The 15,074-nt window shown below is 41.1% G+C and overlaps 1 protein-coding gene across 3 annotated transcripts in view; it reads right to left on the bottom strand.

Moving 5' to 3' along the window:
• The window catches only part of psip1a (PC4 and SFRS1 interacting protein 1a), a 70,262-nt gene extending 63,347 nt beyond the window's left edge, over window positions 1-6,915 (bottom strand). For all 3 annotated transcript variants that reach the window (XM_072281898.1, XM_072281900.1, XM_072281899.1), the window contains exons 1-3: window positions 6,646-6,915; window positions 2,756-2,832; window positions 2,087-2,225 (exon numbers count right to left, since the gene is read on the bottom strand). In XM_072281898.1, the coding sequence (XP_072137999.1) occupies window positions 2,087-2,225; window positions 2,756-2,832; window positions 6,646-6,717 (288 nt within the window). In that variant the 5' untranslated portion in view covers window positions 6,718-6,915. The remainder of the gene's footprint in view (window positions 1-2,086; window positions 2,226-2,755; window positions 2,833-6,645) is intronic.
• Window positions 6,916-15,074: the final 8,159 nt, after the last annotated feature.

The raw sequence follows: 15,074 nt of genomic DNA, 5'->3' as shown, positions 1-15,074 counted from the left end.
TGCCCTGTCTAAATTTAGAGAAAATAAGTTAGACATTTGATACATCCTTTAAATTTGAAGAAACCTGGCGACCTTTTATTCAATATTTTCATATGGTTTGATTTATTGCTGTTCCAGTTACTTTCTCAAAACTTTGGGTTTGATCAGAAAGTTTCTCTTTTTTCTTGCTTTTACTCTCAGTATGGATGCCCGGTCCCCTTTTTTTCTTCTCCTTTTTCTTAAGTTTTTGTTTATAGAGAATAGTGGTTTTTTAAATTTACATATAAAAATTATAAAGTTTATCTTTTTTTTATGAAATGATAAGAGGAGAATTGATTATCTTATTTATATTATATACTACTAGATTAATACTATGTATGATCTTGATGTTTATTTTACTTTTGTTATCGATATAGATAATTGAGATCATCCTCTTGTTTGTATATATGTACTTTTTTAAAATTAATAAAAAGACTGATAAAGAAGGAAAGAATTTCTTAGAAGAGAGACATTTGCAAACACTGGAAATAATTCAGAACTCTTGCAAAAGTTATTTTCATCTTGATGGCATTAAAGTTGAACTACAGTTCTGCAATCCTTTTCTTTCTGATATAAAAAGTATCGAATATATTGATCTAGCCATTGATCTTAAGACAAAAGAACTTATCACAATGAGTTTAGCTCAAAAACCCTTGAAGAATTCCGGTGTTCCTTCAGAAAAGCCTATCCTCGCCTTGTAAAGTGAGCAATGTAAGCTATAATTCCATTTGCAACAACTTAACTTTGTGTGTCAGGATTTTCAATGCTTCAAATTTTCAACCATTAAAACCAAGACAAAACTGAGATTGAATGGATATCCATCATGATATATGTTGCTCTGTCAAAGACCACCCCACAGTTTAACATTCTTATTGAAGCTAAGCAACAGCCTTCTCACTGATACATCTACATTTTAAATGTAATAGTCTTGTTACTTAGTGTTAATAAAGAACCACACACATTACTAAATCATACATTTGATTTTTTTTAAATATTATAACTGTATTTCAATAGAATTGGTTTCTTCTGTAATCTTATGTATTTTAGTTTATACATTAAAATATATTATTCTGAGAAGGCTCCTTAGGCTTTACCGGACTGACAAAGGGGTCCATGGCATTAAAAAGGCCAAGAACCCCTGCTCTAGATTTTCCACTCACATGTCAGGGTTAACTCCACCTGACATACAGACAAGTGTTAGAAACGGAGAGAAAGGGGTATGGGGAGAATAAATTGAGATTATTGCAGGTGGGTGCTTTATGGTTGGTGCAAATTCAGTGGCTGAAAGGCCTATTTATGTGCTTTGTGAATCTTTCAAATCAATGAAGTACTTTACAAAATTACTTTTGTAATTTATAAAAATATACTTGCCAATTACAAACAAGCTCTCACAAAAAGTTTTGCAATTTATTTTTGAGATGTTACCCAAGGGGCAAATAATATCAACTCACAGTATATTTTTTTCATTTACATATCATTTGCATGCCATTGGTACATTTATTCTGCAAAACACTCCCATCGAACTGCTACCCAAGTAAGCAAATGGGACCTCAATTTCTCCTCTTCTCCAAGACAGATTTCCCACAGTTAGCTCTTCCTTAGCACTCCTTGGAACATCAACTTAAATCTTAGTCGCTGAATATCTGAAGAAGCAATCCATAACCTACAGACTAAAATTTGAAAGTGCTTTGCACTGCTGTAACTATATGTTATAATTATGTGGTCTTGTCAGTGTTAGTCTTTGGTTTGTCTTGTTTTTTTTGTGATATCACTCTGGAGGAACATTGTATCATTTCTTAATGCATGCATGCATTTCTAAATGACAATAAACGAGGACTGAGTGTCCTCATAATCTAATCTATAAACTGAACCACAGCTGACAACCTAATTCCAATATACTTAAATGAATTCGCTAATATAATTAAATCAAAACTGTAATTGTCAACAGCCTATCATGCTCAGAATTGAAGTATAGAAGCAAACAACCTCAACATCTTCACAGAAAATTAATTTCCTTCAATGAAGCAAGATACATTTGATGCTTCTTTTGTACCCGAGTTGAACTCACCTGTTGTCCCAGAAATTTGACGGTTGGGTTATTCTCAACTTCCCACAGTCCTTCATTGAAACCCTTTCTTTTGTTAGGTTTCCCGTACTTCTCCTTGTTTTCTTCATATGGATAAATGTCCCGTGGCCCCAAATAAGCACTGAAAAGTTTTTTTTAAATAATAAATGCATTTAGCTTTAGATTGTACACTTTATTGGTTAGAATTATACTATTTGCTACATGCATCAGGGGAATAATTAACAAAACACTACCAAAGTATTAGGTTTTTTAGTTAAACTATGCAACTAATAAACGGGAAGGAAAGTTATACACTTCCACATATCAGTAAACATACTCATTGTTAGTATTACATAAAAGAAGACATTTTGGAATCAACTGTGGCTCAGCAGCAAAGGCCAAACAAGAGGGCAGATGGGGACTCAACTCTCAGCTGGATTATTCGAAGAACTCATCTTACTTTTGCTTTCCTCTTAGCCTGCAGACTGGGTATACTGGCTGATAGAGATGCAGACGTTACCGGGAAGGAAAGGTACAAATCACTTCAGAATCGTCAATCAATGCAAGATTCAGACTACTATTTCCTTCCCTATAAAATGTATACGTCTACTCTAGACTGCTAATCAAGTTCACAAAAATCATTCACAATGAGCAGCAAAAATTACTACTTACGTCTCGTGAGTTCCAAAGAAAAAAATGGGATATTTATTTGTTGAAGATTTCACTGCCCCGTCAGCAAAATCATCAATCTGATGAAACAAACAAAATATCCTTTCATTACCATATTTGTAGCTGCAAAACATCAATAATTATAGTAATTTTGCAAATTTTTTTTAAAGTGGTGACCAAATTGTTTAAATGGAAGCAAAATTATCAACTCAGAACAAATAAGAAAAAAAATCAGTGTTCTGTAAAAAGTCTAGACCTTCCAACGCCTGACCACTTTTGAAGGATGGTGTTATGAAATCAGCACTCTTGTACAGTAGATTGGACACATGACAATTTTGGAGAGTATCCAAGGGTTTTAACTAATGTAACATGATTGTCTATGGAACAATAGTGAGATAGGTCTATACTTACTTCAGAATCAGAATATGCATATGCAGAACTGGCACGTCATGAAATTTCTTGTTTTGTGCCATTACAATACATACTGAAAACTTAATTTTTTAATATACATTGTAAATAAGTAGTGCCAAAAGAGTGAAAAAAATACTAAAGTAGTGTTCATGGGTTTATTGTCCATTCAGAAATCTAATGACAGAGGGGAAGAAGTGTTCCTGAAATGCTGAGCGTCTTTTCAGGTTCCTTTAACTCCTTGAGCAATAACAGGGCACATCCTGGGTGATGGATGCCATCTTTTTGAGGCATTGCCTTTGAAGATGTCCTGGATGTTGATGAGGTTGAATTTACAATTTTCTGCAGCTTTTTCTGATCCCATGCAGTGGCCCCCCCTCCATTCCAGACAGTGATGCAACCAGTTAGAATGTTCGCCATGGTACATCTAGAAATTTGCGACTTTGGTTATAAACCAGATCCTCATGAAATATAATCATTGTAACGTCGCCTTTGTAATTGCATCAATATGCTGGGCCCAGGAGAGATCTTCAAAGATGCTGACACTTATAGGAACTTAAAACTGTTCACCATTTCCACTGCTGATCCCTCAATGAGGACTGGTGTGTGTTTCTCAACTTCCCCTTCCTGAAGTCCACAATCAATTCCTTGGTCTTACTGATGTTGAGGGCTAGATTGTTACTGCAAAACTACTCAGCCAGGCGATGCACAGGTCTCTGCACACTAGACAGTTCCGAGAAGTGACCTCACATGTTAATGTAAAATAGAAAAACAAAGCAAAACGATGAAGATCTCAATCATGTATTGAAAGAGTGAATCCATCAACAGGTTAGGCCACTTAACAGTATGTTGCTTAAGAAATAAGCAAAGTTTCCACAAACTAAAAATTGAAGGTAATTGTGAATATTCAGCAGGCCAGTTGCAGAAATTAAAGTAGTTAAAAAGTTTAAAATTTTTAAAGACTTGTAGTGATAAAGCTTCTGGTTATCACGAAGCAGTAGAGAAATTCATTGAGGAGTTTTGCTAAGATCTTTGCTGATGAAAATCTAACACGTTGAACGGGTGCATTAGTGTATCTGTGAAGAACAAGTGTAAAACAAAGACTGATAACCACGAGCACACAAATTCAGAGTTGGAATAATGTAATGCCAGACAGCTACTAACTGTCCACCTGGGTGGCAGAGGTAGTGATAGTTTACTTTTCTGATGGTTCAATGCACTCATTACTGTTTCATGCACAAAACCACTCAACCAGCTGATGTACCTTGCTCCTGTATACCTTCTCATCATCATTTGAAATTCTGCCAACAATAGTTGTGTCATTGGTAGATTTACAGATGGCATTTGAGCTGTGCCTAGCTACACTCTAGAGTGCACAGAGAATACAGCAATGAGCTACGCACACATCCTTGAGGCATGCCAGTTTTGCCTGTCAGTGAGGAGATACTATTTCCGATCTGCAGACTGTGCTCTCCTTATGAGGAAGTTAAGGATCCAGTTGCAGAGGGAGGTACAGAGGCCCAGGTTTTGGAGCTTGTTGTTTAGAACTGAGGGTATGATTGCGTTGAATGCCAAACTGTAATCAATAAACAGCAGCCTGATACAGGTTTTGCTATTGTCCAGGTGATCCAAGGCCAAGTGGAGAGCCAGTGAGATTGCATCTGCTGTGGGCCTATTGTGGCAACAGGTAGATTGCAGTGGGTCCAGGTCCTTGCTTAGACTGGAGTTGATTCTAGCCATGACCAACCTTTCAAAGCACTTCGTCACAGTAGATGTGAGTTCTACTGGCGACAGTTGCTGAGGAAGCTCACTCTGCTCTTCTTGGGCACTGGTATGATTGTTGCCCTTTTGAAGCAGGTGGGAACTTGCGACTGTGTCAGTAGGAGATCAAAGATGTCTTTAAACACACTCAGCAGTTAGTTGGCACTGGTTTTCAGAGCCCTACCAACAGGGCCTGGTGCCTTGCAAGGGTCACCCTTGTGAAAGACGTTTTAACATGAGCCTCGAAAATAGAGATCTATTTTCGTGGATGACCAAAAATATGTTTCTAATTTAGTGTTAAAACTGAAAGTTGACAACTGGATCAAGACTTGGATGGGAACATTAACAGAGAAAAAGAGGGAATAGGTGCAATATTTAACACAAAATACTCTGCAGATGCTGGGGTCAAAGCAACACTCACAACACGCTGGAGGAACTCAGCAGGTTGGGCAGCACCGGTGGAAACGATCAGTCAACGTTTCGGGATGAAGAGTTCGGGCCCGAAACGTTGACTGATTGTTTCCACGGATGCTGCCCGACCTGCTGAGTTCCTCCAGCGTGTTGTGAGAGGTGCAATATTTATTTGGAATTATATTCTGCACTCAATGAAATCGATTCCATTAACCCATCATGAGGCTTAAGAACTTAACTCAAGAAATGAACTTCAAACACTAAATCATAACTCTCCCATCCCAATGACAATTTTCAAATTATTTGGATGCAGTAGTATATAGCGACAATATATTGCGGGAACGACATCTTCAGGGCAACATTCTGGCGAAACAACTGAAAGCAAACGCAGACTTTCAAAGGTCGATGTGTAGTGCAGTAACAGTCATATCAAACCTCCCTTCTAGCAGCGATTAAACAGATCTGGTGCACATTTCATTGGGACAATTAAGCATATTAGACATAGCACATAGTTAAAGATTAATGTCAGAAAAGCAATATTCTACTCTTAAGGGAGTGTGCCCAATTCTCAGATCTGCCTTTTGCTTGAAAACTAGGTTACCCCATTGTATTTAAACCTTAACTGAAATATTCTCTCTGGACAGTTTATACGAAGCAACAGATCTGATGGTATTCCAAAGGGAAAAAGTGCATTTTAAACATTCTGCCAAAGGAAAAGGGCATAGAGTGTTGTGATGTCTGGAACCGAACAACTGGAAACCGCGGTAATTGCAAACAAAAAAAATTCAAAAACAATGACTTCCAGTTATCAAGAACAGTCCGCTACATTTAGTGATCCAGCTAACAGATAAAGTTGTGTGGTAGTTTTTAAATCAGAAAAAAACCTTAGCGCCACGCTGGTAATTCAGAAGAAATACCAAGCACGTTTTTGTTACTATGTTGCGCGCGTTTCGATAGTAGACGAGAGCTTGTTTTTCTTTTAAGTTATATCCGTAACGTTTAAAACCAAATTGTACAATAATATTAAAGAGAGGGATGGTAGGAGGTTAATTCTTAATTCAGCTGGAGTTTTCTCGGTATAAACATAGATTGCATTGTTTAAACAAACGCGAAAAGCAAAAGGATTACGTTTAAAATCTAGAGCACTTGGGCTTCCAGGAGCAGCCAACTGGTCTAGTTAGCCTCCTCTCTGAAACTGGCACCAATACCCTTTTGAACATATAATGTGCGTCTGTACCGAATCGAAATAATAATTTCCACAGTAAATCAGACCGATTCTGAACGGCAAAGTCAAGCAGGCCAACATCGCTCACCCGAGCAGGCCAATGAGGATAACCCTTCATCTTGGCGAAAATCAACTCCCCGGCTTTATACTCCCGAGTCATGGCCTCGTAGGTGAAAGGGATGAACTCTGCAGAAACCTGCGTCACAAATGCAGCAAGAGGCCTGGGTGACCGCCTACGGCGATGGTGGAGCGCGGCTCTGTGCTCAGAGGCTATTCTTTTTCAAAAACCATTGATCATGCGCTCTGCACGCAGTGTAGGATGCGGTCTATCCGGGAACCTGTTTGCAAAGGCCCGGGCACGGCGCCGTCCGGCGTGCGCGTTCTCCCGCCATCCCTTTGCAAAGGCCCGGGCACGGCGCCGTCCGGCGTGCGCGTTCTCCCGCCATCCCTTTGCAAAGGCCCGGGCACGGCGCCGTCCGGCGTGCGCGTTCTCCCGCGCTCACTCACCGCCAAATACAGAGAGAATTGTGCGCAATGTACACACGAGGGGCTTATTGAGAAAACATGACCGAGCTTTTCGCATTGATGGAAAATACTGCGAAATTTCAAAAACGAAATTTGTTTTAAAGGATAGATCCTCCACTAAAGATGTTACTTTGCTCCTTTATCCAGCAGTATTTAAAAATCATGATTGAATTGCAGGGACTACTAAGACTTGGAACTTTTCAATTTCACAAGATGCTTATTAACAAAAAAAATTGCACATAATAATTCATTCTTCCAGAAACATTCTGTGCCAATATGTAATCGTTCATGGTCAAGGCTTCATGGTCATGGTAGTAACACCTCAGGACCATTGTAACCTGACCAAGAGATAACTCATACTAGCTGCACATATAATTAATACAATAGGACAAAGGAACAGAACTAGGCCATTCAGCCCATCAAGGCTGCTCCATGATTCCATCTTGGCTCATTTACTATCTCCCATCAATTCCATTCTTTTGCTTTCTTCACCAAACTTTGATGCCTTGACTAATCAAGAACCCATCGACCTCTGCTTTAAATATACTCAATGACTGAGCCTCCACTGTAGTCTGTAGCAATGAACTTCACAGATTCACTACCATCAGGCGAAGGAAATTCCTCCTCATCTTTGTTCTAAAGCAGCGGTCCCCAACCACCGGGCCGCAAAGAATGTGCTACTGGGCCGTGAGGAAACGATATGAGTCAGCTCCACCTTTCCTCATTCCCTGTTATGCACTGTTGAACTTGAACATAGGGTTGCCAACTGTCCCGTATTTGCCGGGACATCCTGTATATTGGGCTAAATTGGTTTGACCCATACGGGACTGCCCTTATCCCGTATTTCTCCCGCTAAGGTAGAGCGTTCCTATGAAACCTTTCGTGCCGAAATGGCGTAAAGTGAAGAAGCAATTACCATTAATTTATATGGGAAAAATTTTGAGTGTTCCCAGACCCAAAAAATAACCTAACAAATCATACTAAATAACACATAAAACCAAAAATAAATAACACTAACATTTAGTAAAAGCAGGAATGATATGATAAATACACAGCCTATATAAAGCATAAATAATGTATGTACAGTATAGTCAGGAAGATGAAGGCATTTCATGGATTTGTGGGCAAAAAATCGGCACGTACGCACATGCGCACACAGCTGCCTGCGCAAGGCTTCATGGTCATGGTAGTCTTTCCTGGGGTAAAGTGTCCCGGGATGTGACTGCTACCTTTGTCCCTTATTTGGGAGTGAGAAAGTTGGCAACCCTAACTGTAAAAGACACGTTGAGGTGAGTTTAATCCTACTTGAACACTCCCCCTCCCCACCGGTCGGCCGGTCCACAAGAATATTGTCAATATTAAACCGGACCGCGGTGCAAAAAAGGTTGGGGACCCCTGCTAAAGGGACTTCGCTCTATTCTGATGCTGTGCCCTCTGGTCCTAGACTTCCCCATTATAGTAAACATCCTTTCTGGATCCATTCTATCTAGGCCTTTTCAATATTTCATAGGTTTCGATGAGATACCCCCTCATTCTTCGAAACTCCAGCAAGTACAGGACCAGAGCCATCAAACTTTCTTTAAACGTTAACCCTATCATTCCCAGAATTCTTGTGAACCTTCTCTGGACCTTCTCCAATGCCAGCATGTCTATTCTTAGATAAAGAGCCCAAAACTGCTCACAATACCTCAAGTGTTGTCCAACCAGTGCCTTATAAAGCCTTAGCATTACACCTTTGCTTTTATATTCTAGTCCTCTCAAAATGAATGGTAACATTGCATTTACCTTCCTCACCACAGACTCAACCTACAAGTTAACACTTAGGGAATCCTGCATAAGGACTCCCAAATCCTTTGCACCTCGATTTCTGAATTTTCTCCCTCTTATTCCTTCCACCAAAGTTCAGGACCACACACTTCTCTACACTATATTCCAACAGCCACTTCTTTGTCCGTTCTCCCAACCTGTCTAAGTTATAAGTCCTTCTGCAGACCCTCTGCTTCCTCAGCATTACCTGCTCCTCCAGCTACCTTCATATCATCTGCAGACTTGGTCACAAAGCCATCAATTCTGTCATCCAAATAATTGAAATATAACATGTAAAGTAGCAGTGCCAACACCAACTGCTGTGTAAGTGCCCTGGCAGCCATCCTGAAAAGGCCCCCTTCATTCCCACTCCTTGCCTCCTGCCAGTCAGTCTTTCTTCTATTCATGCTAGAATCTTTCCTGTAATACCATGGGCATCTTGTTAAGCACCTTGTCAAAGGCCTTCTGAAAATCCAAGTATACAACATCCACTGACTCTCCTTTGTGTATCTTGTTTGTTATTTCCTCAAAGAATTCCAATAGATTTGTCAGGCAAGACTTCCCGTTAAGGAAACACTATTGACTTTGGCCTACTTTATCATGTGTCTCCAAGTACTCCAAAATGGACTCCAACATCTACCTGACTGAAGTCAGCCTTTAATTTCGTTTTTCTATCTCCCTGCCTTCTTAAGGAGTGGAGTAATATTTACAATTTTCCGGTCCCCTGGATCCAGTCCAGGATCTAGTGATTCTTGAACAATCATTACTAATGCCTCCACAATCCCCTCAGCTACCCCTTTCAGAACCCTGGAGCGTAGTCCATCTGATCCAGGTGACTTCTACCTTCAGACCTTTCAGCTTCCCAACCATCTTCTCCTTAGTAATAGCAACTACACTCATTTCTGCTCCCTGAGACTCTCGAAGTTCAGGCATACTGCTAGTGCCTTTCACTGTGAAGACCAACGCAAAATTCTTCTTAAGTTTGTCCCCCATTACCACCTCACTAGTGTCATTTTCCAGTTGTCCAATATCCACCTTTACCTCTTTTTTACTCTTTATATTTCTGAAAAAAATCCCCGTTTATATTATTGGGTAGCTTACCTTCTTATTTCATCTATTATCTCCTGATGGCTTTCCGAGGCACCGCTCCTTGAAGATGTCCTGAACACTATGGATGGAGACTATGATGAAGCTGACTAAGTTTACATGTTTCTTTTTTTCAATCCTCTTTTTCCTTTTCTGCTGTCTTTGACTTCCCTTGTCAGCCGCAATTACATCATCCACTCTTCAGAATATGACTTCACCTTCGGGATGTATCTACCCTGTGCCTTCCGAATTGCCGCCAAAAACTCCAGGTATTGCTGTTCTGCCATCATCACTGCTCGTGTCCCCTTAAATGCCCCTGTAATTCCCTTTACTCCATTCCATCATGGCTGATCCCAGATCCCACTTGATCCTGTACACCTGCCCTCTTGCCATAACCTTTGATGCCCTGACCAATCAGGAAACTATCAAATTCTACCTTAAATATATCCATAGACTTGGCCTCCACCGCAGTCTACGGCAGAGCATTCCACAGATTCACTCCTCTCTGGCTAAAAAAATCCTCCTTACTCCTGTTCTAAAAGAACGCCCCTCAATTTTGAGGCTGTGTCCCCTAGTTCTGGATACCCCCACTATAGGAAACATCCTCTCCACATCCACCTTATCTAGTCCTTTCAACATTTGGTAGGTTTCCATGAAATGTCCCAGCATTCTTCTAAATTCCAGTGAGTACAGGCCCAAAGCTGCCAAGCGCTCGTCTTCCTTCCCAGAATCATCCTCGTGAACCTCCTCTGGACTCTCTCCAATGATAACACATGCTTTCTGAGATAGGGGGCCCAAAACTGTTGACAACACTCTAAGTGTAGCCTGACTAGTGTCTTACAAAACCTCAGCATTATCTTCTTGCTTTTATATTCTATTCCCCTTGAAATAAATGCCGCACTGCATTTGCCTTCTTTACCACAGACTCAACCTGTAAATTAACCTTCTGGAAGTCTTGCATGAGGACTCCTAAGTCCCTCTGCACCTCTGATGTTTGAACTTTCTCCCCATTTCAATAATAGTCTGCACTATTGTTCCTTTTACCAAAATACATTATCATACATTTCCCAACACTGTATTCCATCTCCACTTTTTTGCCCATTCTTCTTCCTCAGCACTACCAATCTCTCCACCTATCTTTGTATCATCCGCAAACTTTGTCTCAAAGCCATCAATTCCATTATCCAAATCATTGACAAAAATGTGAAAAGTGGTGGTCCCAATACTGACCCCTGAGGAACATCACTAGTCACTGGCAGCCAACTTAAAAAGCCCCATTTATTCCCACTCGCTGCCACCTGTCTGTCAGCCATTTCTCTATTATCCATGCCAGTATCTTTCCTGTAACACCATGGGATTGCAGGTTGCTTGTACACCAACTGCCCCATCCCCACTTCAGTTTCCATCCAGAATTAGAATCAGGTTTATTATCACCAGCATCTGTTGTGAAATTTGCTAATTTAGCAGCAGCAGTTCAATGCAATACCTAATACTGGATTAATTAGTTTAATGCAAAAATTAGTTTAAATGCTCCCTAATACCTCTAGCAAACCTGTCTACAAGCATATAGGTCCCCCTTTTTTTGATAGTTATAATAAAATAATTAAAATTGCTTAATTGCTTTCTGATGTCCAGTTCTACAGTTTAATTTACAGCTGGATTTCCATTACTTTAACAGCTTGGATGCAAATATACTCTCATCCAGTCTTGGATGTACTGGGCTGCTTAGTAGCATAATTCTAGACATCCCACCCTGCAAGAACTCATTTCAGGGTGGTAGCACAATCAATTTGCAGGAGACTCCTGGAACTTCCGGGAAAGGTGCGATGTCTGCAATAGAGTAGCTCCTTAGCAGCTGGCCAGCTAGTTTAAATAACGTTAGCTATGTTAATGAATGAATGACACCTGTTAAACTCACCTCAGCATGTCTTTTACAGTTTTAACCCACCATGGGCAATAGAAAAGTCACAGTTGCAAACAGTGCAGTGAGCAACACTGTCATTATTTTTGACCCCTATTAGGCAGGGGTACACTTTAGTGTAGTCTGGAGTGAAGTACATTTTATATTTTCTTTTTTTGGAACACTCTGCCATGGTGCTCTCTCTCTCTCTTTCTCGTGCTCTCTCTCTCTCACTTGCTCTCAAAAAATCGATTTCTGGGATATTGTATATAATTTGCGGGCATCAGGGAGCTGCTATCAATATGCAGGAGACTCCCGGAACTTCCGGGAGATGTGGGATGTCTGTAATTCCATTAGAGCGCCAGTGGCCCAGGTGCAATGCCACCGCCGTCGGTAAAGAGTTTGCCCCCGTGGCTTTTCTCCAGGTGCTCAGGTTTCCTCCCACATTTCAAAGATGTGTGGGTGAGTAGGTTAACTGGTCACATTGGGCAGTGAGGGCTGGCCGGGCTGGAAGGGTCTGTTACTTAGGGCTGGCCGGGCTAGAAGGGCCTGTTACCTCAGGCTTGCTGAGCTGGAAGGGCCTGTTACCGAGGGCTTGCTGGGCTGGAAGGACCTGTTACCGAGGGCTTGCTGGGCTGGAAGGGCCTGTTGTCTCAGGCTGGCTAGACTGGAAGGGCCTGTTACTTTGCCGTATCGCTAAAAAAAATTCTAGGTTGTAGGAACTGTTTAAAGTAAGCCCTGATGAAAGACCTTTGACCTGAAACAATACGTGTGTTTTTCTTCTCCCAGATGCAGCCTGCCTACTTTGTTTCCAGCAATTTCTGTTTTCATTTTATATATTTTAAAGTTTCATTTATGGTGTATCTCGTATTAAGTTTATGGATTGAACTGAAGTTATTATTGTTGTGGACAGTCAGAAAGGTTGGTGAAAGTTTATCAGATGGAATGTTTAACCCTTCTCAGTTAAAATTTAATCCTGACAGGTGTGCGGTGATGCATTTTGGGAAGTCAGATAGGGCAAGGTGATTTATGGTGGGGTACTGAGTAATACAACAGGTCTGCATTAAGGAGAAACTGTATTCCTAAGAAAATATCCTTGTCACAATTTTCCTAACCCATGTAATGATATTGGGTTTGCTGATCACAAAGTTTTAAACTCAAGGACCTGAAGCCCTATCCGATATTAATAGCCACAAGTACCCTCACTAAAGGGAGCTTATACTATAACTACTTCATCTCCAAAGACAGTTCACTTCCCTGTTTATTCTCCATGGTGAGTTTAGTTGCCAATATTTGAGTTGTGGGTCCCCCATCCTTACCAAGCACAAAATACTTCCAGCTAACAAAGTAGTTTAAAACACAGTTCATTTATTTTCAGTGATACATAAATTCAAACAACCTTCTTAAAACACATTTAAAATTCACAGAGGATTTCTATCTCAAACATATCCAAATTACAAACTATTTGTGGTTTCCAAAACACAGGTACAACAATGCAGAGGAACAAATCACCCATCACAGAAATCAAAGCCAGAGAAATGGATTCTCGTTCACCCCATGCTTCTTGATAAGTCTCAACTGCGGTCGGCATTTAGACAGTTTTGTTGCCTCTTGCATGACTTCATATGCATATGATATTTCCTTAGTAACCTTTTTACAGAAAAGGACGAAATAATTTTTGTAGACACAGTTCCCAGCTGACCGCAATGAAAGCTGTAAAGCTAATTTCTCTGAGTACAGAAAACTCCAACGTATTAATAGATCAATTACTGATATGCTAGACCCGGCTGGTGGCGTAGTGGCATCAGTGTTGGACTTTGGGACGAAGGGTCCCGAGTTCGAATCCAGCCGGCTCCCCTGCACATTTTCCATCCGTGCTGCGTTACGAGCTGGTGATCTCCTTGGAAACTCACCCGGCAGAAGGTAATGGCAAACCACTGCTGTAACTTGCCTCGTACACGATTCGTACGTCAGAGAGGCGTGAAGGGAAATCGTCCGCTAACCGGAGAAACTCCAGATGCGACGTACCTTTCCTTTCCTTTTACTGATACACTAAGTGCTTGTTTCCATCTGGCCTGCAAGTTACTTGGAATTAAACAACTAAGCCAGCAGTGTCTGTTTGAAACAAGCCAAATTAAATAACCCATTGTTGTATACTACACCTCTTGAGTAGCAATAAACCAGATGCAGTGACCAACATCCTAACTTACATAGACAAATCCATCTGCTACATACAGAGGTTGTTAGTAAAGCTACTCCATAGACAGTGCTTTGTTTTAATTTCAAACTAATTACCACTTGTCATTTACAATTTAAGAACTGAAGATTGGCTCCGGTTTACAATCAGAAGCTAAACAAAACATATAGTTGGAAGCTTAACTTACACTTTTGATTTTACAAGTAACAGCTGCTGTGGATAGAAAGCCGAGCTTGACAAATAAATGAGGCCTCCAGGCCTAGGATGTGAATATCCATCACACCCCCCTCTTGCTAAGCAAAGATTTGTAACCTAGCTTCTTCCTATAGATAAAAGTTGCTGGTGAACGCAGCAGGCCAGGCAGCATCTCTAGGAAGAGATGCAGTCAACGTTTCAGGCCGAGACCCTTTGTCAGGACTAACTGAAGGAAGCGTTAGTAAGGGATTTGAAAGTTGGAGGGGGAGGGGGAGATCCAAAACGATAGGAGAAGACAGGAGGGGGAGGGATGGAGCCAAGAGCTGGACAGGTGATAGGCAAAAGGGGATACAAGAGGATCATGGGACAGGAGGTCCGGGAAGAAAGACAAGGCGGCGGGGGGGGAACCCAGAGGATGAGCAAGAGGTATATTCAGAGGGACAGAGGGAGAAAAAGGAGAGTGAGAGAAAGAATGTGTGTATAAAAATAAGTAACAGATGGGGTACGAGGGGGAGGGGGGGCATTAGCGGAAGTTAGAGAAGTCGATGTTCATGCCATCAGGTTGGAGGCTACCCAGACGGAATATAAGCTGTTGTTCCTCCAACCTGAGTGTGGCTTCATCTTTACAGTAGAGGAGGCCGTGGATAGACATGTCAGAATGGGAATGGGATGTGGAATTAAAATGTGTGGCCACTGGGAGATCCTGCTTTCTCTGGCGGACAGAGCGGAGATGTTCAGCAAAGCTGTCTCCCAGTCTGCGTCGGGTCTCGCCAATATATAAAAGGCCACATCGGGAGCACCGGACGCA

This window comes from Mobula birostris, chromosome 17 (genome assembly GCF_030028105.1).
Source record: "Mobula birostris isolate sMobBir1 chromosome 17, sMobBir1.hap1, whole genome shotgun sequence".
Taxonomy (NCBI): Eukaryota; Metazoa; Chordata; class Chondrichthyes; order Myliobatiformes; family Myliobatidae; genus Mobula; species Mobula birostris.
Note: the sequence above shows the minus strand (reverse complement) of the source record. Positions and strands in the feature narration are given on the sequence as shown.